Here is a 24,295-nt window from a genome sequence, read left to right on the forward strand (position 1 = left end):
TGTGACTTTACAGAAGTCACCTGCTGCTCCTGTAAATGACATTGGGAGGAACACCCACTCGCAAGAATCTCTGCACACATCTCTGGTGTTGCTAGAAGCGAAGTTGCTGGGTTCAAAGGAGGTGACTATTAGACTCTGGAGCATACTGACTTCCATGTCACCTTAATTTAATTTTCCATTACTTTGCAGAATTTAATGACAGCCAAGAATTTCTGTTCATATTATGTCACAGTTAAAAAAAAAATCTAGTGCAGAGTTTTCTTTGGGAAGCTAATAAATGACTTGAGGCTTGTCATTAGACCATTGCACCTGCTGACTCTATAAAGAATTTTTGAGTTTTTCACATCTCTTAAAAAAATACTTACAATTTTACTTATTCATGGAACATTTAAATAAGCTCCTTACTATGAAGTATATGGAATGTACCATTTACTTTTGCTTTTTAATGTTAATGAAGTTAAAGTCTAAGAATTTCATATAAATGTTAAGACAAAATACAGTGGTAATTTAGTTCCAAAAAAATAAAGAAATGCTAATTTTCTTACTGGAATGGATTGTTCTGATGTTTCTGCATCATATATTGGAAGAATTTTAATTTAGGAACCTGTGATTTTGGACAGAGCGTATATAATTAACATAATCTATAATCGATAAACACAGGGACCACAGATTTTAGAGAGTCAGGATCGGAGTCCACTCTACTGAAGAATGAGTTGGTTCTCAGAGATACAAATAAGTCAGAGTTCCTAATTTGATGACTTATTTATTATCAGCACAATATTTAAATTTGGGTTTCTATTCTGAGTATCTTACTTCATGCTATGAAACTGCCAAAAAACACTACAAAAATTAAACAGTGTTAATATGAAAACCGGCCCCGGGGGCCCGCCGGCCTGTGTGGTGGGAAGGTGTCGCTTCCCCGCGCTGAGTTGCTCACGCGGATCGCAGGGGCCACTCTGCCCGTACAGCCTGGCCCTGTTCTGGGCAGCCTGGAGCTGTCAGGGCGGGGTCCCCCTGGGAGCCTGAACAGCAATGCTCCGAGTTTCCGTGGCAACTCTGCTCCGCTCCGGTGATCCCTTTGCTGGAGTGAGTGGGGTTAAAGCGTCCAGGGGCATCCCAGCGTCCAGGAGGCTGCGAGCCGCTGCGGGACCGCCCAGCCTACGCCCGGCCCAGCGCCAGCCCCAGCGCCCGCGCCCTCGAGCAGGTATTCCTCCTCCTGGTGCCAGAAAAGGGCTCCGATCCGTGGATCGGATCGCTAAGAATGAACAGAGCGGATCTGTGAGCTGCGCTCGGCTGGGCGCCTGGCACCGGGAAGCCCTGGAAGGGCCCGTCCCCTGGTGGGCGCTCTGGCAGCCCTGGGAGGCCCGCGAGGCTGCGCAGCGTGTCTTCGCGCTCAGGCTCATTGTGAGTTGGCAGCCGCCCTGCTGACTGGTGCATTACCCCGGAGCCCTCCTCTCGGGCACAGGTGTTTTGGTCCCTTCCTGGAGGCAGGGGCCGCGGAGGTGAGTCTCGGTAATCCCTGGAGCGCCGCTCGCCTGCACTCTGCGCACTGCCTGCGCACGATTGCCATGGCACCCTCTGGACACTGAGCCTGCCTGGCCCAGATACCGCGAGTGGTTTCCCCAGTGGTCTGGTTGGTTGCTGGCCTTGCGCTGGCCTCTACTGCCGCGCTTGCCCTGGTGCTGTGGCTCTGCTCTTGCTGCTTGGCCCTGGTCACGGGGCAGCACGTGTTTTACGCACTGCCAGCCACACCTGTGGCCTCCACCGCCACCCAGAGTCCTCCGTGACCTGCCCTGGCCCCGTGAAACGCAAGGCCACAACTCCATACCTCTGCTCCCCCTGCTCTGAGCATCTGCACCCAGACCCCTCCCCACCTCTGGGGCCGCATCTGGGCAGGGTCCCTGGTCCGCTGTTTTCTCAGAAACCTCAAGTCTGTCTGTCTCCAAGACTGGCCCCACGGCAGATGCCTCTCCGCCCGGGTGTCCTGGCCATACGCTGGAAAACCAGCCTGGGGAGCTGGGTCCAGCGGCCCCTTTGCCTATGGTCATGGTGCCTCTTGAGCAAAGCCAGCCTTACCCCCTCTAAGGGGAAAGAAAGGAGGGAGGAGAGGAGGGAACGCACACAGCCTTCAAGTGTGATCCCTGCCACCCTCCTTAAAGACTCCCTCCAGCTTCCAGGACCAGTTTCAAATTCCTAGGACCCTACAGGGCCCTCAGGCCTCTCTGTGGCTCCGCTCCCTCTGGGGGGCCAGCTGCACTCCAGCCACACTGAGCCTGGAGCCGAGTTGCCCAACACCTTGCTCCTTCCAGACCCAGCCCCTCCTCCAGGAAGCCTCCCAGACTCCCTGGGGCAGCAGCACAGGAGCCCCACTTACCTGGGCCTATAGGTCTCAGCCCCAGGTTTGATGTGCAGCAAAGTTTTTGTCAGATAAATGAATAAATCACCAAAAAAGGTAATTCTGATCGATAGAAGGTAATGTTTGATTTATTATACTAACTGTACCACATGCTAGTGGTAGAAAAATAATAAGGAAAATTCAGATGACAATGAAAAATAAAAATTATGCCCATCCTCTGACCAAGAGAAGACCTGACAACAGGTTGTCTCATTTGATTCCATTCTTTGATATTTTTTAACATAGTCACAAATGAGAGTTTGGAAGTACTGCATGTATTTTTTAAATTCTTTTTTAAGGAGAGAACTCCACACGCCTCTTGTATCAAATGCTCTTAAACGTTTACTGCTCAGAGGCAGACTCGAGGACACTGACATTGCTGACAGGTTTGGGGTTTGTTTACTAGTGTGGAAAGCAAGGCACTGAATATCTTTCAGGGGAAATAAATTTTTTTGCTCCAAATTAATTCCTAAATTAGAACAACGTGTTCAAGGGCCCCATCCTTGCCTCCAAATGTCTTCACTGCAGGGAGGGACCCATTTACTTGCTCCGCATGGTCCAAAAGTCTCTTTCTCAGCACAGAATCATGTACTGTGGTTACTCCTAGCCTTTGCAAATTCGATAGCTAAAACCTGGTAGCTAGTCCATTCTTAGTCATCTCAAGTTTTTTGTCAAATTGTCAAAACATGTCTTGGAGTGTTAGTATCTATTTTCTTGTGGCTCTGTAGATTACTGATTAACCCTTTTCATAGCCGTTGCAAATATTTTTTTCTCAGTTTAGGAGTTGACCGTCTTCCTCGTTCCCTTAAAGAAGCATGCCTGCCCATGCTTCTTTGATAACCTAAAACAGGTTTTTCTGCCAGGCTCTGTGTTGTAAGATGTGGAAGCCATCGCCGTGTGTTGAGCATGTGAACAGAGCTGGAAGCTGAAGTCGAAGCAGGTCACAGCTCCACCCTGCTCAGACCCACCTCCCGCACAGACAGCTCAGTGTTGGCAAACTCATCCGGGTGGTTCCATCACACTGTTCCCCAGGAAACGGCTGCTGACTGGCAGGCACCTTGCAGGTTCCACACGTGTGGCCAGGTGTGGACAGCATGTGCCTCACCTCTAGAGGCCCAGCTTGGGCCACCTTCTGGCAGAAGCTCTTGACAATCTTGGGATGAATTCAAATATTAGATACCAAGTCCTGTAATGAAAACCAGCCAAGAGGAGGAGGTTTCCTACATCCTTGGACAACTGACAGATGGTGGCAGATGGTTATAATTTTAAAAAGGAAAAAATAATGCTTACTCTTAGGATGATTAGTCCATTGGATTTTTCACAGAGAGGAAAAAGTTTGAATGTCCAAAACGAAGCTATTCCTGTCTCTGTGACGCCATGGGTGGAGCAAAAGGCAGTGCTGTTGAAATAGAGGTTGCTGTGCATCGGAAGTCTCGGTGCTTGGTGTGGCTGGCTGACCATGAGTCACCTGTCAAGACTGGGATAATGACATTGGCCTACTGGGGAGGGTGGCCCAGCAGATCATGTTTGGAGGCCCTTTGCATCTGCGGTTTTAAGAATGAGGGGACAGCATTTGTCCTGTAGAAGCCAGGACTGGTTTAGAAGACCGCCAGGGCTGAGCAGATTCCCGGAGCCCAAGTATGGCTTGGCGCTGAGCCTGTTCCACTGTGCACCTGGGAGACTGGACGCTGACTCTTCAGTGCTGACAAGGCGGGCGTGCCCACCAGAGTGCGTCCTGCAGCCACACTGTCCACGTGCGGGAGGCCCCGCTGCACCTCTGCCAGGACCTGGGCACAGTGGTCTTGTGTATCGGCTTCCCCAGCCTGGGTTGGAGAGTGGCCATCCTGTCGATAGGGATGTTGGGAGGAGCACCCACGGAGGCTGCCGGGCGTCTTCCCGATGTCTGGCACCTGCTCAGCAGCAGCTCGTCCTCCTCCTCCTAAGGAGTATTTTCCCTGAGTCCAGCTAGCTGGGTGGACAGCGCGGTGCTAACAGCCGTGTGGGGCCGCCCAGCCTCACCTTTGCAGGGTCCGTTCCACCTCTCTCGGGATCTCCGAGAAGAGCTCCAGTCCCTCCCAGGAGAGCCAGTGTGTCTAATCCATTGCAGCCACGGGGTTTGGAACCCAGGGAGCCCTCCAGGTGCCCATGGCGGTTACTGCTGATGGCCCCATTCAAAGAGGGACTGAGGGACTTGTGTTGGCTCACATCATGGCTAGGGACCTGTGTGACATGCACACACATCCCATAAGTGGTCACCAGTGGTTCCACACTGCCCCTGCAGAGCAGACCCAAGAGCCAGAGGCCTCTGTTAGTCAAGGGTCTGAAACACTTCGTGGTGCCGTGCAGGGGGCCAGGCACCGCTTGTCCACCTGCCCCTTCTCATGGCTTCCGGAGTGCTCTGAACAGCAAGCTGCTCAGCCTCTGGACCGAGTCCTTGTTTCGCTAGATAAAACAAGTAAGTCGCACAGGGGGGAGAGAGCCCCTGTTCCCCTTGGTTCTTATGTGGGCTCTTTGGTTCTAGGAACTCAGTTCACACATGAGCTGATTAACCAGAGAAAGCAGTTTTGTTCACAAGGGAGGGAAGTCCAGAGAAATGACAGGATCATGCTGCCTTCATACTTAGTAGACAAGAGCAATGAATCTGTAGAGGGACGATGGGACAAACAGATCCTGACCTGGGCAGTAAATTCTGGGGTGTTACTCGAAGCATGTGGGACTGTAGAAGCTCCTGGAGGGCAGGTGACTTCAGATTGTTTGTTCAGGCTCCCTGCAGCCCCACACCCAGTCCTGGTGGTCTAGGCTGCTTCCCGTCCAGGTGTGTGGAGGAGGCCCCTCCCCAGAACCTGTGTGGCTTGCTACCTGCAGGCAAGGCCAGCCGCTGGCCCTTCTGAAGGCACCGCCTGCAGGTGATCTCAGGGAGCTGGTGGTACAGCATCTGGCACGCTCAGGCTGGCTTGTCCTTACCCTGTTTGGTAGCATCACAGAGCTCTACAGTAGCAACAGCCGGCTCTTAAGTGGTGTTGGGGGTGCAGTTCATGTGCAGGAGAGCTAAGAGCTTTGTGTTCAATGAGGATTTAATTGAAAATTTTAAAATGAGCATAAATAAAAGAAAACTATTGGGCTTCCATTTTGATTAGACCATTCATTCAAAATGGATATTAGGGAATTTTCTGTACCCCTGTAATACAAAATTTGTCTTGTCTCAAAAAAATAGTAAACTGTGTTTTAAATTTGGTTTTCTTCTGATTGTTCTAAGAGACTATCTACTTTATCATACATAGAAATAAGACCTTAGGGATATCTAAAGGTGGATGGTATCCCACGTGTGTGTGTGTGTGTGTGTGCCTGTGTGTGTGTGGTCCTGGGGAGAAACCCAGGGCCTCCAGTATGCTAGGCAAGTGCTCTACCAACGAGCCACATTCCTAGCCTTTTTATTTTTATCTCGAGACAGGTTCCTACTAAGTTGCGGAGGCTGGCCTTGAACTTTCCATCCTCCTGCCTCAGGCTCCTGACTAGTGGGGATGACAAGCATGTGCCACCACACCCAGCCTATTTCTAAATATTCCCTTATAGATCGAGTTCCAAACGTAATGTCTCCATTTGAGCCATCTTGGGTTTTCGAGTACTGCTGTCAATAAGCCACAAAATGCTGACTCTCTTTAGGAAGCTGCAGTTTCCATTTCTCCCTAGAACATGATGCAGTTCTTTCACAATACAGGGCACGTGCTCACACTTCTTGGACTAAGGGTAGACTCGTCGACAGGGACTTAGCACATTCTGCTCCTTGAGTGAATCTCAGCAGTGGACTGGATTGTTAACTAAGTTCCAGCTGAAGTCTGAACCTTCTTCTAGTACAAATACAACCGGATCTCACAAATTGTTTTAGTAAAAAAAGAAGCATAAGGATTCACTTCCCGAGGCGTGAAGTCACCAGGAGGCTTAGCAGATCTTTCTGTCCCTGGTCTGCAGGTCTCGGGACAACAGTGGGGGAGCCGTGGGCAGGGCCCTGCACAGCAAGGGGTCTCGGCAGTGTCTCGGGAATGTGGGCTGCACCCTGTTCTCCAGGCCGTGTGCTTCAGAGGCTTCACGGAGAAGGCCGGGGGTCCCGAGGCTCGCCATGCCCCCCTCTCACTCTCCTTCCCCAGAGGCTCTCGGGTGCTTCCTGCCGGCACTGGGGACATTTCTAGCTCCAGTCACAGCGCTTATCTCCGTTATCATCTGTGACTTACGTGTGGAACTGTTCGCCATCAGGTTTCCCTCTGAAGTCTTCATGTTTTTCAACCGCACTTGGCAGGTGCCAGTGCTCCGGCTTGGCCCGCATCTGCATTTGTTGACTGAATGAATGAATGAGTTTACATTGGCAGCAGTAGTGGGGCGGCGTTGGGCAGCCTTGCTCATTCAGAGGAGACGAGCAGAGGCCTGATGTGAGGCAGTAGCCTCCGGAATGTGATGCAGTGATATTAAGGGAGGAAGCTGATGTGATGGTAGCAGAGTGGGAACGGAGGGGGAGGAGGCTGTCTAGGGAGAAGGCCAACAGCTGGCTCCTGCGGGCGTCTGAGCTGTGTGGAGTACTGTTTACAAACATCACCTTCAAGTGCCAGCCCTGCAAAGCTGCTACTCCTGCTGTCCCTCCCTTACTAACCCGGAGGAGACACAGATGTGAAATAAAGCCTTCTGGGGCACTGCCAGGTGGTAGCAGCACCACGGGAAGGAAGTGCAGGAGGAAGGCCCCAGGGTGGCAGCAGCTCCTGTGGACTTGTGTGGCATTTGAGATGCCTTTGAGACTTGCAGGTACCTGTGTCCAGTAGACAGGAGCTGGCGCTGAGAGAAGTCAGGATTAGGAATACAGATCTGGTGCTCAGTAACATCTAGGTCATGGTCAAAGCGGTAGGGCCACTAGAGCTCCAGGGAACAAGAGCATTACAGGAAAGGGCTCTGCAGACCCCAGGGACCCTAATGTGCCCCTTGATGAGTGGGCAAGGACATAAGTGCAGTTCAGTTCTGTCCTCCTCTGGCATTCAGAAGTAGGCATACTACAATGAATAAAATGCTGAAGTTACTACTTCCTGTCTGCAGGTTTGGTGATCAGTATAAGTTAACTGGGACCTGTGCAGAAAGACATTAATTTGCATTATTATTTTTGCTTTCAAAACGTAAAAAAAATAATAATAATAATAATAACCAATATGTGATTTTTTTTTTTTTAAGAAAAAGTTAAGGAACACCAAAGAACTGCATTTGACGTCGATGTCTTGAAAGACCCAGAATTATTCTTAACCTGGCGTCCCCAAATCACCCAAAGGCCTTTGGATAGATTCCCTAGATCCTGCAATTGGAGAGTAGCATACCTTCCATTCTGAGTGCAGGCTGGACCCCGGCGTGATAGAAGTGTGCGTGACCTTGTCCGCTCTAGAAAGCACGGGCATTTGCACGTCTCTTTTCAGTTGTCGCACGTAGCTGGGGAAGTCGTTTGCGTGCATCATTTCATCGCTGCTATGTAGACGGGCGCTGGCTGCTGGGCGCTTGCCTCGCGCCGCCCACCCTTACCTGCTCCCGAGGGCGCGGAGCTCCGCGGGCCGCAGTGCGAAGCCCGGGGCGCCCGTTAGGGGGCGTCCGTGAGCCAGACGGAGGTGCACCCCCGCGGCTTCCTGTTTCTGCGCGCATCCCCCGGCGACGGCGACCGTCTCCGCCCAGCCCGGCTGCAGGTGCGGTTCCCAGCGTTTCCTCGCCGCCGGAAGCCGCTCTCCCGGGGTCCCGCGAGGTCTGGATCCCAGCCCCGCCGCCCCCGCAGTGACTGACAGGTGCTGCTCGGCGCTGCAGCCCCGCCCTGTCCAGCTGCCCGGCCTAAGTGACTTCTAAAGTTACTGCTGTGCCTTCTTTTTCCTAACAGGCTGTGGTGCCCTGTGGTGATGTGCCGGGGCCCTCCCGACTCCTGCGTGACGCGTTTCGTTTCTAAGGCCGGCGGGCTTCCCAGCCTGCCGGCGGGATCCGGTGCACGCAGAGGAGGACAACGGGGGATCCGGTGCGCACAGAGGGGCACAGCCCGGGGATCTGGTGCGCACAGAGGGGCACAGCTGGGGATCCGGTGTGCAGAGGAGGAAAACTGGGGAATCCGGTGCGCACAGAGGGGGACAGCTAGGGAATCCGGTGCCCACAGAGGGGGACAGCCAGCCGGGGGACCTGGTGGGCGCAGAGGGGGACAACAGAGAGTGGCTCCAGCTGGCCGCTGCAGCCTCCTGGGAAAGCCTTCAGGAGCACAAGGCGTGAAGGGCTTGCTTTCCACTCTAATTTCTTTTCCTATAAAGTCATAGAGGCAATGACTTTTGTGTTTCTCTTCCTTTAAAATTGAAAGTACTACACACTCGTGGAAAACATCAGAAGATGGAAGAAAAAATGTCTACGTCCTCATAATGATGCAGACAACCGCCTCAGTTTTGTTGGTGGTGGTTATTTCTGCACAGATGTGACTGGCCTGTGTGCACCAGGGTGTCAGAGAGTAATATGTTGAATTGGCCTTGTGAAACTTTTAACCCAAATTTTTCACTGTGCTAAAATATACTTAATACAAAACTGACCATCTTTAAATACACAGTTTAGTGGCATTAAGTACATTGCTGCGCAGCCATCACCACCTCTATGTCCAGAACTTTCCATCCTCCCAAATTGAATCTGTCCTCATGAAACACTCACTCCCCATTCTCCCCTCCCCCCCCACAGCCAATCTATTTCTGTCTGTATAAACTTGACATAAATTTATTGACATAAATTTTTCCTGCTATGCTTTGCTTTTCCAGTAACAGATCATGGTAAATGTTTTAAGTGTATATGCCCTTGCATGGTGCCTGCCTGCCTTCCTCCTTTTTAAATTAAATTAGCAGCTGTCAGTAAGCTGCCATCTTGCCAGTCCTAATTATTATTTTCCTGGTGATGCCTGAAAACTCATATGGGGTCGCGGTGACTTTCCATTTCTGTGAATTTCAAATGTCCAGAGCTCGTGGCAGGAAGATGGTTTTAAAATCTTTTGCACTCTCAAAAGATTTCTCTCCCCACAGACAGCCTAACCTTTTCTGTGTCTGGCCTCATCTGGAGCCTGCTGGAGCTCACGGCTGCCTTGTGCTTTCTGAGGAGAAACCCCACAATAGCTTTCCTCTTCCCCTTCCCCCCTGTTGTGATTTTTGCATAAAATTTTTTGTTGGTTTTTTGAGACATATTATTCAAAATGAGGTAAAATACACATAAGAAGACAGTCACGCCTCTCAGCTGTCTGTCAGGAGGCAGGCGCAGAGACCTTGCAGCATGGCCTTGGCCCACCTCCTCGGCTGTTTCATCCTGCATGACGGAAACTGTCCCTGCTAACACTGGCTCCCACCCCTCTCCAGGCCCTGGCAACCTCCATTCCGGCTTCTGTCTCTGTGAATGGGGCTGCCCCAGAGACCAGGCTGGACCCGGAGCTCAGTGGTGCAGCCTGCACTTAGCACTGAGGCCCTGGGTTCCATCCCCAGCACAGAGAAGGGAAAACCCACCAGGGACCCCACAGAGCAGAATCACACAGCGGCTGACTTGGTGTGTCACCTTCGGCATACGAGCCCCTCTTTTCCAAAACTTCATGGTAGGAAAGTCTCTTGACCCTGAGGGAGAAGTTCACGAGCTCCTCTTGCCTAACCCCATTCTTTGGAGACACAGTCATACCTCCTTATCTGGTTATGAAGTTCAAGACCAGTGACCTAAAGCGTAACTCTCAACAAGGAAGTACACGAGTCTTATTGAAAATAAGCCTCGCAAAGTCCAGGCCTCTTATTCGAGAAAAGTAATATGATTATCCCCACTGGAACCTCAAGTTAGAATTCCAGTTAACAGGAGGATCTGTATGTTTCTCCAGCTTACAGGACTCCGTGCACCAGGGCACAGCGCAGCTGGGGGTTCTGAGCCCAGAGGGAAGGCCTAGATGGAAGTACACGAGGGTGTGTCAGGAAGGGAGGGGCGGGCTGTCTGGGACAAATGTCAACGCCCACATCCCCTTGTAATCTGTGGCTGGACATTAGAGGAGACGGTGCTGCTTGAAGTCTTCTGGCGCTTGCATTGTCTAGACTGAGCATGCTCACCTCCCTTGCAGTTAGCATTGTATTCATCAGAATCACGATCATGACTGACAACGGGTTTAGTCCTTACAAGCCCTGTGACCTAGGCCATCATCACTCCCATCTTGCAGATGAGAAAACTGAGGTATAGAGGCAGGCTACGTAACTCGCCCAAAGGTGACAGTTTCCCCCACAGGGCAGTGGCCCTTGAACCTATGCTCCCTGCGGAGCCTGCCCTGCAGAACACAACTGTATTCCAACATCGACAACAATAACAACTTTTCACGGACTTAAGTATAACTTCTGCTCCAAGTTGTTTGCCTGTTTATCTTTTACGGGTCAAAATTAGATTCTAGCCTACAGGCAAGAGTATGTTGTTGGAAGACTTGTAATTTCTTTCTTTTCAGGTGCCTTACTGCACTATTCTGTTTACCTGGTCGGCAATTTTAAATGCTATTTAAGTTCTAACAAGCCTCCATCCCTGTCCTGTATTATTATGGTGTGAGCACTAGCTCACCAACTGGCCGTGTCCCCATTATCTTCCTAATTGCAGAGTATCCACTTTAAGGAGGAAGGTTGTGATCAGGGTGACTGTAAAGCTGGGACGATGGTGGGAGTCGATGCTCACAGATCACGTATACACCGAACCCCCAAGTCAGCCTAGAACTGAGGGCTCAGTAAGAGTTTGTGACAAAATAAACCAACTCCAGAACATTCCAATGTCCTACCATGACTTTTTTTTAATAATGGGGAAAAGATAAGATCCCATCCAAAGTAGCATATAGAAACAAAGAAACATGCAGGGTCTATATGAGGAAAACTAACAGCTTACTGTAGGACACACTTGCTGCGGAGTGAGAAGACTCGGTGTTGAAAAGACCTTACTCCACCCCCAAACAACCTCTAAACGAATGTAATCAGTGCTGGGGTTGTGGCTTAGTGGTAGGGCGCTTGCCTGGGTTCGATCCCCAGCACCACACAAAAAACTAAATAAACAAAGTAAAGATATCATGTCCACCTACAACTAAAAATATTTTTTAAAAAGAAATTTAAAGGTAACCTGATCAAATAAAATCCAGTTTAAGGGAATGGTTTGGGGTTGGCTTAAAGCTTAAACGGATTCAGAAGTTAATGCAGGAGAATGAACAGTGAGGGCTGGTGTTGCTCAGGGCAGAGCGCTTGCCTGGCATGGGTTCAATCCCCAGCACCACCAGCAAGTAAAAGAAGAGAGTAAATTGTGAGCCTAGACAAGAAAGTTTTGAAAAAGAATAATGAGGGAGACTTCCAACTGTTTTGTAGCCGCTGGGTTTCAGAGTCTTTGCTCAAACCAAAGCTTTTCTCCCTACGCAGACACCTTTGGTGGGTCTTTTATTGACTGCTTCCCAGATAAAGTTCAAACTCTTTAACCTGAGGATTGAAAAAAAACACATTCTAACCATTTCTAAAGGAATTCCAAAGGGCAGTACAACTCCCTGGTTCCAGCAGGGTCAGATAGCAGCCCTTTTGATTCTGCATTTCCTTCCTTTTCTGTCTGTATTCAAACACATTTTACATGGTCACATTAATAAGTACCTGTCCAAACACTGAGGGCATGGCTTTGGGAACAAGGAATTGTGGGCTCACAGGGGGCAGACGCTCCCTGTGGATGAAGGCTGTAAAGTAGTCCAAGGTGACCAAGGGGTCCCAGACTCCTGGACCCTGTATGTAAATTACAACCGCGGCATCCCTTGCCTTGTAGGAGAACAAGTACGGACTGGACTGTAAAGTCCCAGATGGAACGAGCTGCCAGTTCTCCCTGTGGCCGCAGTGTGGACCAGGCCCCACTCCCACTGCTCCCTGCTGTCCTCGGGCCAGTCATGCCTGGTGGCAGTGCCTCTCCCAGGTTTACACAGGAAGTATGCAGGATTTGCTAGAAGCTATAAACTAGTAAGTGGCAGAGCAGGAATTCAAACCCGATCGTCTGTGTTGGAGTTTGAGGTCTTCCCCACAAATCCCTGGCGCTCTCTGCGGGGGTGCAGGGTGCAGGGGTGCATGTTTCCTGTCAGCCTCTACTCTTCCATCAGGCCTTCCCAGAGGTGCCAAAAAACAAAACGAAATCCTCAGGTCTCCTGGCCCCCATGTTCTTCTTCCAGCCCATGAGTAGGATTGCATCCTCCCCCAACAGAGATGACGCCTCTGCCCACTGACTCCCAGCCCAGCGCCTGGGCCCCTCCCACTCAGTGTTCTAGAGCGACTCTCTTGTTCCTGACCTCAGCCCTGCTTGAGCTGGCTCTTGAAGGCAACAGCTACCAGGCGGCGGTTTGCACATCTCTGTCCCGACCATTATTGTACACAGGTCCGCCGATAAGCCGGCGTCTTCCACAGGGTAGCTGAGCCGTGGGGCAGTGTCTGGGCTGGTGCTTAGTGGGTGGAGGCCGAAATGCTGCCGACTGGCCTGTGACACGCCCCACAACCTCCCACAGCCAAGCATCAGACCCCCAATGCAGCAGGGCCAAGGCTGAGAAACCCTGCTCTTTGCTTACTCAGTGCTTCCCGGTGCAGCCTAACACCACGTTGAATAGGACGGTGCCCTGGAGTGGAGGTATGGGGAGGGGCTTCCATATCATCTGAGCAACTGAAATTAAGCTGGTGGTCAGAAGAAAACCTGCACTTGGAAATCCTGTGGCAGTTCGGGCCACACCCTTCCATTATGCACAGGCACTGCCCAGCGAGGAACGGGGTGTAAAGGTGACGCGCCAGGAGTAGCTATTTGATCTCCAGTTATTCCAGAATTTCCACTCTTGTGCCAAACATGTCTCTCTAGACTGCTGTGAGCTGCTGGTCCTCGAACTCCCCGTGAAGTCCATCTACAGTCCTTTCCCAAAGGTGAGGCTTTTGTGCTCTCTGTTCAGTCTTCTCTACAGACACCGGTGCAGGTGAACTGGCAAGACAGGGCTGCTCGTAAGCTGGCGCTCTTCTGTGGTCTAGCGGTTGTGACTTGGGTTTGAACCAGGATTCAGGGGCCGGAGTGCAAAGGGGGAGCCATGCGGATTCAAGCATGGGCACATCCTTTTAGCAGCATGCCGAAGGGTGTTTAGTCTTTGTTTTCCTTTAGGGAAATTCCTTTTCTTGGAAAGTTCATCTGGGGGATGCTGTTTAAGGAATATCTGTGTCTTAGCCTAGAAGGCCACTCACCTTTCTGGTCATTTCCGACTGTTCCTAATTTAGGTAATCTGTAAGCCACTGTTTGGCAGCAGTGCCTGGATTGTAAACCTTGGAATCCATGGTAAGCACCCTTAAATCTCCCTGCTTGCTATGGTGTTGTTTAAATCCAGATTATAAAGTCCTACATCCCCCACACTTCCTTTCTGAGGATGATATTTGTCAATCACATTTGTAGCCTACTCTGCTTCTGGATTTTTCAGCTAGTAAAACAAACATTTATTCCATGGCTCTGACTGTTAGGAACATTCTGTCTTTTCTAGAATGTTAAACTCATAAGCAGGATTACTGAGACAATGCCAAATAAATGGGTATCTGGAAAAAATGTATATTCCTTTCATTTCTTTTGAAATTCTCATTTTTATTCTAGGTATATATTGAAGTATTTGATCTGTTGCTTTTTGTTGGGGTCTTCTGTTTGCTAGTGAATGTAATTGCTGAGAGTAAAGCCTGCTTTCCCATACTGCTATCTATTCTGATCAAAAGCAACAAGTGGATTAGTCTACGCATATATGCTATGCAGGATATAAAATATACTTTTTCTTACATTTGAGGTGATTTAGGCAGGCTTTTCAGTTTGCTCCTATTTGACAGAGAAATACATGATGGATTTTAGTGGTCTTGTTTTCAACATTTTTAGAAAGCAATCAGGAGGTGTTTGCAATGCACCTTGTTCGTGAACAGCAGAATCCGTTCTCCTAAGGGGTGTTTATTGAAGGGGTTTGTGGCCTCTTCCTTAGTTACCACGAACAGGGGATGTTTCCATGATCTCTCTGACCTGGCCTTAAAGATCACCAGTTTTGAAGGTGGATTGGAAAAACAGACATATTTGGGACTGCTATGGACTTACTCCTGGACACTTTTGGAGATAACTTCACCCAAGGTAACACAATCAGGCTTGAAGGAGCTAGCTCCCTGGAAGGCCTCTGTGCCCAGGTACCAATGAGGGCATCAGCCTGGCTGGCCAGATCCAGCTCTGCGATGGATTCTTCTGATTTTGCCCCTGCTGCTCCTCCTCCTCCCTCAGCCCCACCCTGTACTGTCCCTAAATCAGGAGTAGCCCTGCTTCTGACCTGCCACTCCTGGCCACTCTGGTTCTCTCACGCCCATTCAGACAGGTCAGTCCCTGAGTCAGTACTTGGTGCCAGTGTCTGGTGCTCCCACCTGCCTCTCCTGTCTCTTAATTGGCAGCTTAATAACTGATGGAGAGTCAAATGAAGACCTCTCCCACACAGACCCTCCCCTTGGTTCAGCCTCTCTCCCAGGCTACAGCCCTAGAATTTCAACAATAGAAAACAATAATCACTGTTTTTCTACTTGCAAATTAAAAGCCTTCTCAGCCTTGTTCTCCTTGCTCTGTGGCTTCCAGGAGAGCCGCTATTTTCTGTGTCTCTAACTAGCCCTCGTCTGTCTCAGTATGTTCCTTCAGCATGGAACCATTGACTGTGGGAGTCCCCAAACCTCCCCCTTTGACCTCTTTTCCACTTTATGCATGCTAGCAGTTTTCATCATCACCTTCAACTGGTCAGTGCTTCTGTGCCAAGATGCTTATTAGATACCTCCACTAAGGCTTCAGATTCAGTTCAGCCAAAAATCCAACTCAGAAAATCCAAGTGAATTAAAAAAAAAAAAAAAAAATTAGACCAAAAAAAAAAAAAAAAAAAAAAAACTAGTGAAGTGTGTTGAATTCCAAAGACATTATTAAAAGAGAGGGTCTACTTCTAGTTGCTACAAATATACAGAATACTTAAAGATCAATGAGATTTCATGGTGACTTATCAAAGTCCTGCATTCTACTAAGAGAACTCTCCATCCATCATTTATACAGAGACCACCCATTTGTGTTCCAACCAGTGAGGACATGCCCCCATTCCAGAAGAGCCCATCACAGGCTGGGAAGGAGTTTAAGTTGGCACCCGAGTCACAGGGCAACCGTGAGGAGGAGACACCGCTATGTAAAGCTCAGCCAGGGCCTGCTAGAGGCCAGCTTGAGTTGCCTCCACACTCTGGCTTCCTGTGCTCCTATCCACTCGGGCAGTCAGGATCCAGCCTTCAGGTCAAGTTCACTCTGGACCTGAGCTGACTGTGGAGTGCCACGTTCTTTGCAGATAGCAAGTAGGGGCTGACCGTCCCCCTTATTATACCCCTACCAATGCCCCAAGTATCCTTGGGAGATCTGGCTCCCGGCCCTGACCTGGCTGTGTGCACTACCTTGCCAGTCGCCCTGGGTAGGAGGTGGGATTGCTGGACTAGGCCCACAGAGAGCCAAGGGCCTTTTCTGAGCCCACCTGATGAACGCCTGCTCCCACTGAGGACCCTGGGTGTTTTGGGGGCACTGGCGTCAGGCAGCATGCTGGGTGCTTTCCCTGATAGCCTGCTCTGGGGCTTTCAGTGGCACCTGGCTCAAAAACCTGGTTTCACTCTTCCAAAATGCATGTGGACCAGTTGATACCCTTATGAACCACCACATGGGTACACGGTGCTTGGTAAACTGACAGGTGCCGGGCAAATCCTGGGCAATTGTTTTGTGCACCACATTTATAATATGAAGTGTTTAGGTAATTGTCAAAAGGATCCAATCAAAGTAATAACATAAATGTAATCCATTGTGTGTACAAGTCATTTAGAGATGTTTGCTCTGTAGTAATCAGCATGACCCGGGATTCATGTTTGTGAAAAGCAGATGTTATGCTGTGACTGAGAAAAGTGATCTCGTGTTAGCTTCCTGAGCTAGGCGGGAGGCCGAGGGCCACTCTGCCCTGGCTGTCTGCCTTCTGCTTTGTGCTGTCTTCCTGTAAAGATCTGTCTCCAGCCCTTGCACGTAGCACCAAGCCACAGCGCAAGGAGAAGCTCCTGCTCCTAGCAACAGGCAGTTACCAAGGAGACCAAGTAAACCAAGTTCAGGTGTGGCCCCCAGTTGGCTCCCTGCCTCTGGTCTCTGCTGGTGAGCCATGATTCTGATGTTCCCCAAACACATTCAGACCACTCTATTTACCTCTGGTTCTTTTCTCAGGAGTCCCTTTCCTCTGACATTCCTGCATGTGATCTTGTGCATTTGAGAACTGCTTTTGAAATTTCAGACATGTAATGTCCACTGAGAGCCCAGGGCAAGAGAGAGTCACAGCACAAGTGCAGTAGACAGACTCTCCCAGACCTAAGGTGCCCTCTCAACACAGAGACTCTGGGCTTAAACAGTGACAGGAGGTCAAGTCTGCATGTCTACAGTCAGTAAGTACCTGGCAGTTAGGAAGGGCCAGAAATCCAGTCAGCTTGTTAGAAGTGGCTGTCCACAGATTGTCCTTACCAAAGGAAGGAGAAGGCTGAGCTCTGTACTGTGGACCCCAAAGCTCTTTATATAAAGACTCTGCTCCCCCCACCCCAGTTCAGATGGACAGGGTGCCTTGTGCCACTCAGACTATCAAAGGGGCCCCTGGGTTTCTTCTGTTGGCCTGATGACTGCCTGCTTCTTGTCTGATTTTTCATACCCCTAGGTGGGTTTAGTTGTGTCTTCCTCAGGGTAAAGGATTTTGTATCACTCTGTCAAGCCGCCTTTCAAACTGTGAGTATTAGGGTGAACAAATTGTGGACCTCCACATTTCCCATTCTGCTAAGGTCATTTTCTGGTCCATTCCCCTTACCCTGGCTTCCCAGCAGGCTTTCCCAGCTCCAGGTTTGCAGGTTCCAGTGACCCATTCATCCCCCTTATAATTTGGATAAAAGCGGGATTGAAGGAGGGGTCATTCATTTTGTATCAAAATTAATGGAGGCAAATGTAGATCCTCTACCCTTTATTCCTAGGCCCCTGGGGCCTGAATAACACCACCAGAGTGGGTGTAGCCAGCATCCCACCAACAGCAGAGACTTTCACATTTCTTCTAGAACTGGGAATGGCTCAGAGATCAGCCACCATGCTGCGGGCGAGGTTGACCCTCGACAGGAAGTGGGCCCTCCATCCAGAGCTGTGTTACTGTGCTGCTGCCCGGTGGGATCAGTCTCTGCATTCACTGATGTCCTGCTGGTCTTGGTTTGCTCCCAAGACTGAGTCATCAGTGCTTCTTACTTCCCGGCAGTGTCCCTGCACGGTCCACCTCCTTGGCCCTCCTGCAGTTTTTGTGGAGGGTACTTCCTGCTCTTCCTTCAGTTGCCCCCAGTCTCGCTGGCTGGCTCACCCCAGTTCTCAGCCTTTTTAACCTGTTTCCTTCTTGCTGTGGAGGAGGCTGGGTGTCTTGAGTGGGGATATCTGCTGGGGGGACCGGAAAAGAAGTAAGGTGGGTGTTGATGTGATTTTTATGGAACTTCCTGGACACCAGGCTCACCCTTGGGTCCTCCACTTTATGGGGCATGTCTTTATCAGTGGTGTTTTACAGGAGACTCATTGAGGCACAAGCTAAGTAACTTACTCAAGATCCCACAGTGAAGAACAGAGCTGAGACCTAGGTGGGTGTCAGCTCTAACACCCCCTTGCCCGCCCAGTCCTGCAGTTTCCAGAAGCAGATAGCTAGTGGGTGACTGGCTGCCTTGGGATTGGGAGAATGCTCCCTGGTCCAGATAACAGGTGTCTGCAGGCACTGCTTTGGGGAAAGCAGAGCAAATGAAGACTATTCCAGTGCCCTGCTCTGGGACATAGGTCACAGGGTTCCAGGTAGTGTGGAGCTTTAGAATCTGCCTGTATCAGAATATTCAAATCAAAGTCTCAGAACACTACTTTACTACCATTCTCTTCTGTACCATTGTTACTGGGAAAATTACAATTTTCCTCCATGATAAATTCCATAAATCCCATCGTTGCTTATGTAGCTTAAAATTATCTTCTCCAATTCAGGGAATCTTGTAGAATCCAGAATTGTTACACCAATATTGTTATTGTTTTTGGAGGGGATCTGGGTACTAAACCCAGGAGCACTTTACCATTGAGCTACATCCCCAGCCCTCATTAAGTTGCCCACGCTTGCCATCCTCCTGCCTCAGCCTCCTGAGTAGCTTGGATTGCAGGAAGTGCCACTGCACCTGACCATGCCAGCATTTCAAAATAGTGTTACACTGAGAAGCCAGCTATGAAAAACCAAGCATTTCATTCCCTGGGAGAGTTGTTTCCGTGAGCCTGAGATGTTATCCATCAAAGCTTGGCATTCTGTCCACCTTGGCTTTAAACCTGTTGAGTTTCTCCCACAGCGACTTCTAGGCCTTTACTCAGGCTTCCTTTTCCTTACCCTCCACCCCAGAAACCCCACCTGTCCCACTGCCCACCCTCTGGACAGCCTACTCCTTCTGAGCCCCTTTCCTGAAGCACCACCGGGTGCACCGGCGGTGACCAGTGCATACAGGTGTGCGCTAACTTGTTACCAAGAGTTGGATCTTGAGGAGAGCACTGGGACTTGTAAAAGCTTAAATGTGAATCTGTGGTCTTTCCTCCACTCTTTCTGGAGCTGCCTGGGCAGAGAAGCAGGCCTGGCGATTCTGCTGAATCCAGCTCTGAGCTGCGACACGACCTTTCTGATAAGGGCCTGAGAGAACGTGTCCCCAGGATTTGATCTGGAGAGGGCCTCGACGACGCAGAACAGGCAGAGAGTGCGCTGGAACATTTCAGGCGCAGTAGGCCTCGACCTTGGCCAGGACAGCTGACTTTCTAAAATCCGCGCCTCTTCCTTCCCGTCGCTTCTGGCCAGTTCCGGTTCGGGACCGTCTCCTCGCTTTGCATTCAGGGCTTTTTTTTTTTTTTTTTTTTTTAATAGTAGGAGGGCGCCGGCTCAGGAGGGGCGCATGCTGGAAGTCGAGTCACTGTCACGAGTTGGGTCACGGCGCAAGGAGCAGCTCCTCTGCTCACGACGCCGGGCGGAGCCTGGCACAGTCTTCACCGCGGAAGACTAGACGGCGCAAAGACTAGACGGGGTCCGACGTCTCACACTCCTTGTGCTCGTTCTCGCCCCTGGGCCGGCAGTGTGCGCGACTCTGAAACCGACCCCTTCGGGCGGCGACACCCTAGCAGGGTCCCGCTGCAGGTGTTGCCCGGCGCCCGCAAGGGCTTGCGCGTAGGAGCCCGACTCCGCCCCTTCCCCTGCAGGCCCCGCCCCGCGCGGGCCTCCCCCAGACGCCCGCTTCCCAGGCCTCCCCCGCTGACTCAGCCACCACCGGCGGGCGGCCAGGGCGGGGCGGCGGGCGGGGTCTTTCTCCCCACCGCCTTTCCGGTGTGGGCCGGAGGGACTGGGTGGTGATTGATGGCCTCGCAGCTGGGGCGCGGGTGGGGCGCGCAGGGGCGGGAGGCGGGGCTCGGAGGGCCCTCGGGCGGGGCGCGCGCGGCGGGGCGGGGCTCGGGGCGGGGCTCGGGGCGGGGCTCGGGGCGGGCGGGACCCGGGGGCGGGGCGCCGGCGGCCCGGGGCCCATCTCTCCGTGCTCTCCCCGCCCCCGCGGCCCGCGGCCACCTGCGCCCCGCCCCGCGGGCCGCGCCCGAGCCCGGGATCCGCCGAGCCGTGCGCGTGGGCGAGAGGGCTCCTGCGGCTGGCCGGGCGCCCGCGTTTCCGCGGCGAGTTCCCGGCCGGCGTGGACCGCAGCACTGGGGATGCGGCCACGCTGAGAGCTCGCCGGTCTGCGGAAAGTCCCCCTGGGTGGGAAGTTGGGTCTGCACTCCGGCAACATGGCCAGCCCTGCGGGGTCGCAGAACAAGGAAATAGACTGTCTGAGTCCAGAAGCTCAAAGGCTGGTAAGAGGAAGGCGCGTTTCCCAGGCTTTGTTTCCTGGCTGCGAGCGGTCCCCGTCGAGTTGGGCGCCTGTCTGCCCTGAGGTCAAGGGCAGCCCGCGCTCTCCACCGCAGCCGTCTGTGCCCGTGGAGGGCGGGGTGGGCTCCACCAGGCAGGGACCCTCCGCGGTTGTCCCGGCACGGATACCGGGGTAAGAGCAGGCTTTGCTCTCTGACCAGTAAGTTGGCTGAGTGTCCCGTGCCGCTTGTTGCGCGCTGAAAAGCACCTTTGACTGCCTGGCGCCCCTTCCAAGGACGAAAAGGAAGTTGGTCTCTGCCGGTGATAATGAGCTCTTGACAGGTTCTGCCCCCTCCGGTTGGCTCCGGCGAGGACCCAGCCGAGGTCTGAGGACTGAGCGGGGTCAAGAGTTTCACAGGAGCTGCTAGTTTGGTATTTTACAAAATGCCGCACCTGGGAGCTATATTGCTCCAAGCTGCCGAGCTCACCCATGGGTGGACACCACCAGGGCTGGAATGGTGTGGAGCATTTCCCGGGCTCCTGACCCTAGGACCACCTTCTTCAAGGATCTCAAACCCCAAGTCCATCTAAGTTGGTTTCTGGGGATCTTCCAGGTCTGGGGAGGGTCATCCACGTGGCAATCCGTTACCCAGCACACCACTCAGTAGAGGATGTCAGAGTCATTGGTCCTTAAAATTGAGTAAGGGGCAAGGTGGAGAAAGTTTGTAATTACCCATTTTCATGCAGCTTTGGTTGATTACTTATTTAAAAGTAAGAGGGTGGAAAGGTACTTTGGAAAATAAATAAGGAATTGGTACTACAGAGAGACCCTAGATTTCCACTCGATCAAGAACCTTGATTAAAAGGTGAGCCTGCCACAGGCACTCTTCCCCAGGTAGGAATTCATCATCTCTTAGGTGTTCATGGAAGATTCAGGACAAAGTAGACTGCTACTCTCCTTGGGTGCTTACTAGGAAATGCCAGAGAGGAATAGGCAAAGATTCTGATGAAGGCACATTCAGAAATTAAGTTCTTGCTGAGGACCATCAGGTGTATTTATGGTTTTTATTTGGGGGCTTTTTAAATGTCCATTTTAAAGTGCTTCTCCAACCTCATTTAAAGTTCAGGCAGTAGGCCAGACTCTTGGATCTGGTTCCTCCACTTAAACCTCATGAGTTTCTAGGACCCTGGGAACCTGCAGGGAGACCCTGGAATCCCCATCCGGGAAGGGTCTTGAGGAGGGACAGCAATGCCCTGTGATGCTGATGTTCAGAGAAGCAACCCAGGCAGACCATAGAAGGCAAGACTGGGTGGACGTTAACCCTGGGCATGATCCTCGCACCAAGAGCCATCTGCTCCAGTCCTGGAGAAGGAGGAGTAAACTTGGGGAACAGGGTGTGAGGAAGGCAGGGACCCACTGGGAAGGTTTAAAGTGGACACATCGGCAGCACTCCAAGACACTGGCTGTGAGTCTCCTAACTTAACACATAGGTCCCAGAGGGACCTGGGTTAAAATGCTGCTGGGAACCCAGAGGGCAGCCTGAAACTGGGTCCTGTTCAGTAGGTGCTCATTGGACCCAGGCCTACCATCCCTCACCCCCAATCCACAACTCAGTAAGCTCAGAAAGCAGAAAGATTTGTGTGTGTCAAAGTCTGTGTAGAATTCATTTGGCAATGAGGTCTGCCCTGACCCAGGGGAGGCTATTTTTAGTCTTTTTTTTTTTTAATCTCTTTAGTATGAATGTCCATACATTCTCTGCGTTCTTATTCGTGTATTGATTAAGGGCTGCTTGTCTGGGCTATTATAAGATATATGTGGTATGTGTCCTTGTATCCTTCTAAAATCCAAAAATGCCAGATTTCTGGAACATATCTGGTCCTAAGGTTTTGCAGTAAGAAATAGTGAACCTGTGGAGGTGGGTTTTTTTTTTTTTTTTTTTTTTACTTTCTTTTGGTTTGGTTTGTTAAGTAAATAGTAAAAACAAAACAAAACAAAAAAAACTATTAAAAGGACACAGAGAACAAAAGAAAACATGGTCCCTATTTATGAGATTATTAATGGTCTGGTTGGGAAGGAAGTGACTGAAGGAGATGGCATAAGGTTGGGGGGGCATTAGAAGGGGAGTCACCCAGGGCTGTCCTGGGCCATAGGTTGGTATACAGTTGGAGACTAGCACTGAGCCTTTCAGACTGTCTTGTGCCACTTGTTTTCTGCATTACGTGTGCCTGGCTCCTGGGGACTGGAAACAGGTCTCAGGTAGAAGGAGTGACAGGGACTGGTGGGTAGGAGGAAGCAGGTATAGCAAGCCTCACCGCACCCAGCAGAAGTCCTTGCTGCCCTGGGGCTGCGGGAGAGGACCCGCCACAACAGTGTAGAAACTGGCTTAACTTTCGTAACTTCCGCATGTTTGCGCAGGTTGTAGCAACTCCGTTCTCTTTCCACATGCTGATGAGCTCTTGGCGCTCGCCAGGACCCGGCCTGTCCTGGGGAGGGACCGTCGACCCAGTCCCTCTTACTGTAGGACTGCGCTCAGGCCCCCAGGTCTTGACGGTGTGTGCATGGGTTGTGACTGATGGACATAGGGCGTGGCACCAGTGAAGGTGGCTGGCCTGCTGTCGCTGGGCACTGAGACCCCATGGTTTGTTTTAACTGTTATTTCCCCAAGCAGTTAAGCTATAGAAACAGCGCGTTGGATCTTTTCTAGTAGAAGTAAGAGTGTCCTCCTGGGGCGAAGATGGAGACGAAATTTCCCTTTTTCTCTCAGAGCTAGTTTCTGTTCAGCCTGAACTAATATCACATAGCGGAAGCCTTAGCAAATTTTTAAAAACCCTGCAGTCTCAACCGCCACTTAGGCTAAGCACAGGAAATCGGGTTATTTATAGTTGCAAAATTCAGCGAGGCTGATTGGAGTGTTACCTGATGAGAGCGAGGTTCCTGCCGATTCCCAACAGGGTTGTGAGACATTAGTGTGACATGTTAGCTCCTCCAGAGGGCCACGTTCATGAGGAATTTCTTATCCCTGAAAAATCAGGCTCTGTGACTCAGCAAAGAAATTGTTTATGACTGGTTACTCATATGCCAGTGTTTCCAGAATATCTGCTCACATTTAAAGGATGAATCGTGGAGCCAGCCCGGAGGCCACCGCGTTCAGATCACTGAGCTCCGTCCAGCCCAGAGGCCTGCTTCATCTCGCTGCATGCTAGACATTGGGTCTGGAGAAGGGTTTTCATTACCTTACTGTTTTTCCTGGGGGCCACCCAAGCTTTAGTTTATTTTTTAAATAAGCTCATTTTCATGGAATGGATTTACTACCTAGAACTTTCATTATTCAGAATATTTAGGGAAAATTAAATAAATTAGCTTCTTTCTCCCAAATTAAACAAAGCATTATTTTGATATATTTAAGATTCAATAATTCAGAATTGCTATATGATTTCACACCACACTATCAGTTCCCACCCCAAGCCAAATTCCAAAACAGTAAACCTAAACTGAAAACAAAACCCCCACACAGACCCCAGCCACACATGTGTGTCCTGAGGCTCCCTCTGGAGGGGCTGGGGTTTCACGTGGGTTCTCCTTGATACTGCAACTCGGCAACTTTGCAACTGGGTTAGTTTTCCCTTGTATCTGGAGTATAACTACTCCCTAGTAGAGAAGTAATTTATCCTGAGTGAGGATTTGCTTTTAGCTTTACCCACATTTCCTCCAAGTTTGTATGGTGAGGATTATTCAGGGCATCCTCTCTGACCCCCACGCTACCTCTGCTGTCTGTGGCCAGGGCAGGTGCAGTTTTCCCAGGAGAAGAGAAATAAGGAGTGGGTGTTGGGTGTGGGCCAGGAAGATCGACCTTCCTCCTCCAGGTCCCCCACTGCCCTGCCAGGGTGCTGGGCACTGCGGGCCCGCCTCCTCCTGAGCTCGCTCACTC

At 51.0% G+C, this 24,295-nt stretch overlaps 1 protein-coding gene across 34 annotated transcripts in view; it reads left to right on the top strand.

Annotated features, from left to right (window-relative positions):
* Nucleotides 1-24,295, top strand: part of Lrrfip1 (LRR binding FLII interacting protein 1) — a 127,613-nt gene that overhangs the window by 37,336 nt on the left and 65,982 nt on the right. For 2 of the 34 annotated variants that reach the window (XM_047544921.1, XM_047544927.1), the window contains exon 1: nucleotides 20,039-20,371. The exons of 26 other annotated variants lie outside the window; for them this stretch is intronic. In XM_047544921.1, the coding sequence (XP_047400877.1) occupies nucleotides 20,306-20,371 (66 nt within the window). In that variant the 5' untranslated portion in view covers nucleotides 20,039-20,305. Of the gene's footprint in view, nucleotides 1-20,034; nucleotides 20,372-24,295 lie in introns of those variants that run through there. 6 more of the 34 variants (XM_047544952.1, XM_047544945.1, XM_047544948.1 and 3 more) reach the window with 5 other exon arrangements.

This window comes from Sciurus carolinensis, chromosome 3, assembly GCF_902686445.1.
Source record: "Sciurus carolinensis chromosome 3, mSciCar1.2, whole genome shotgun sequence".
NCBI lineage: Eukaryota > Metazoa > Chordata > Mammalia > Rodentia > Sciuridae > Sciurus > Sciurus carolinensis.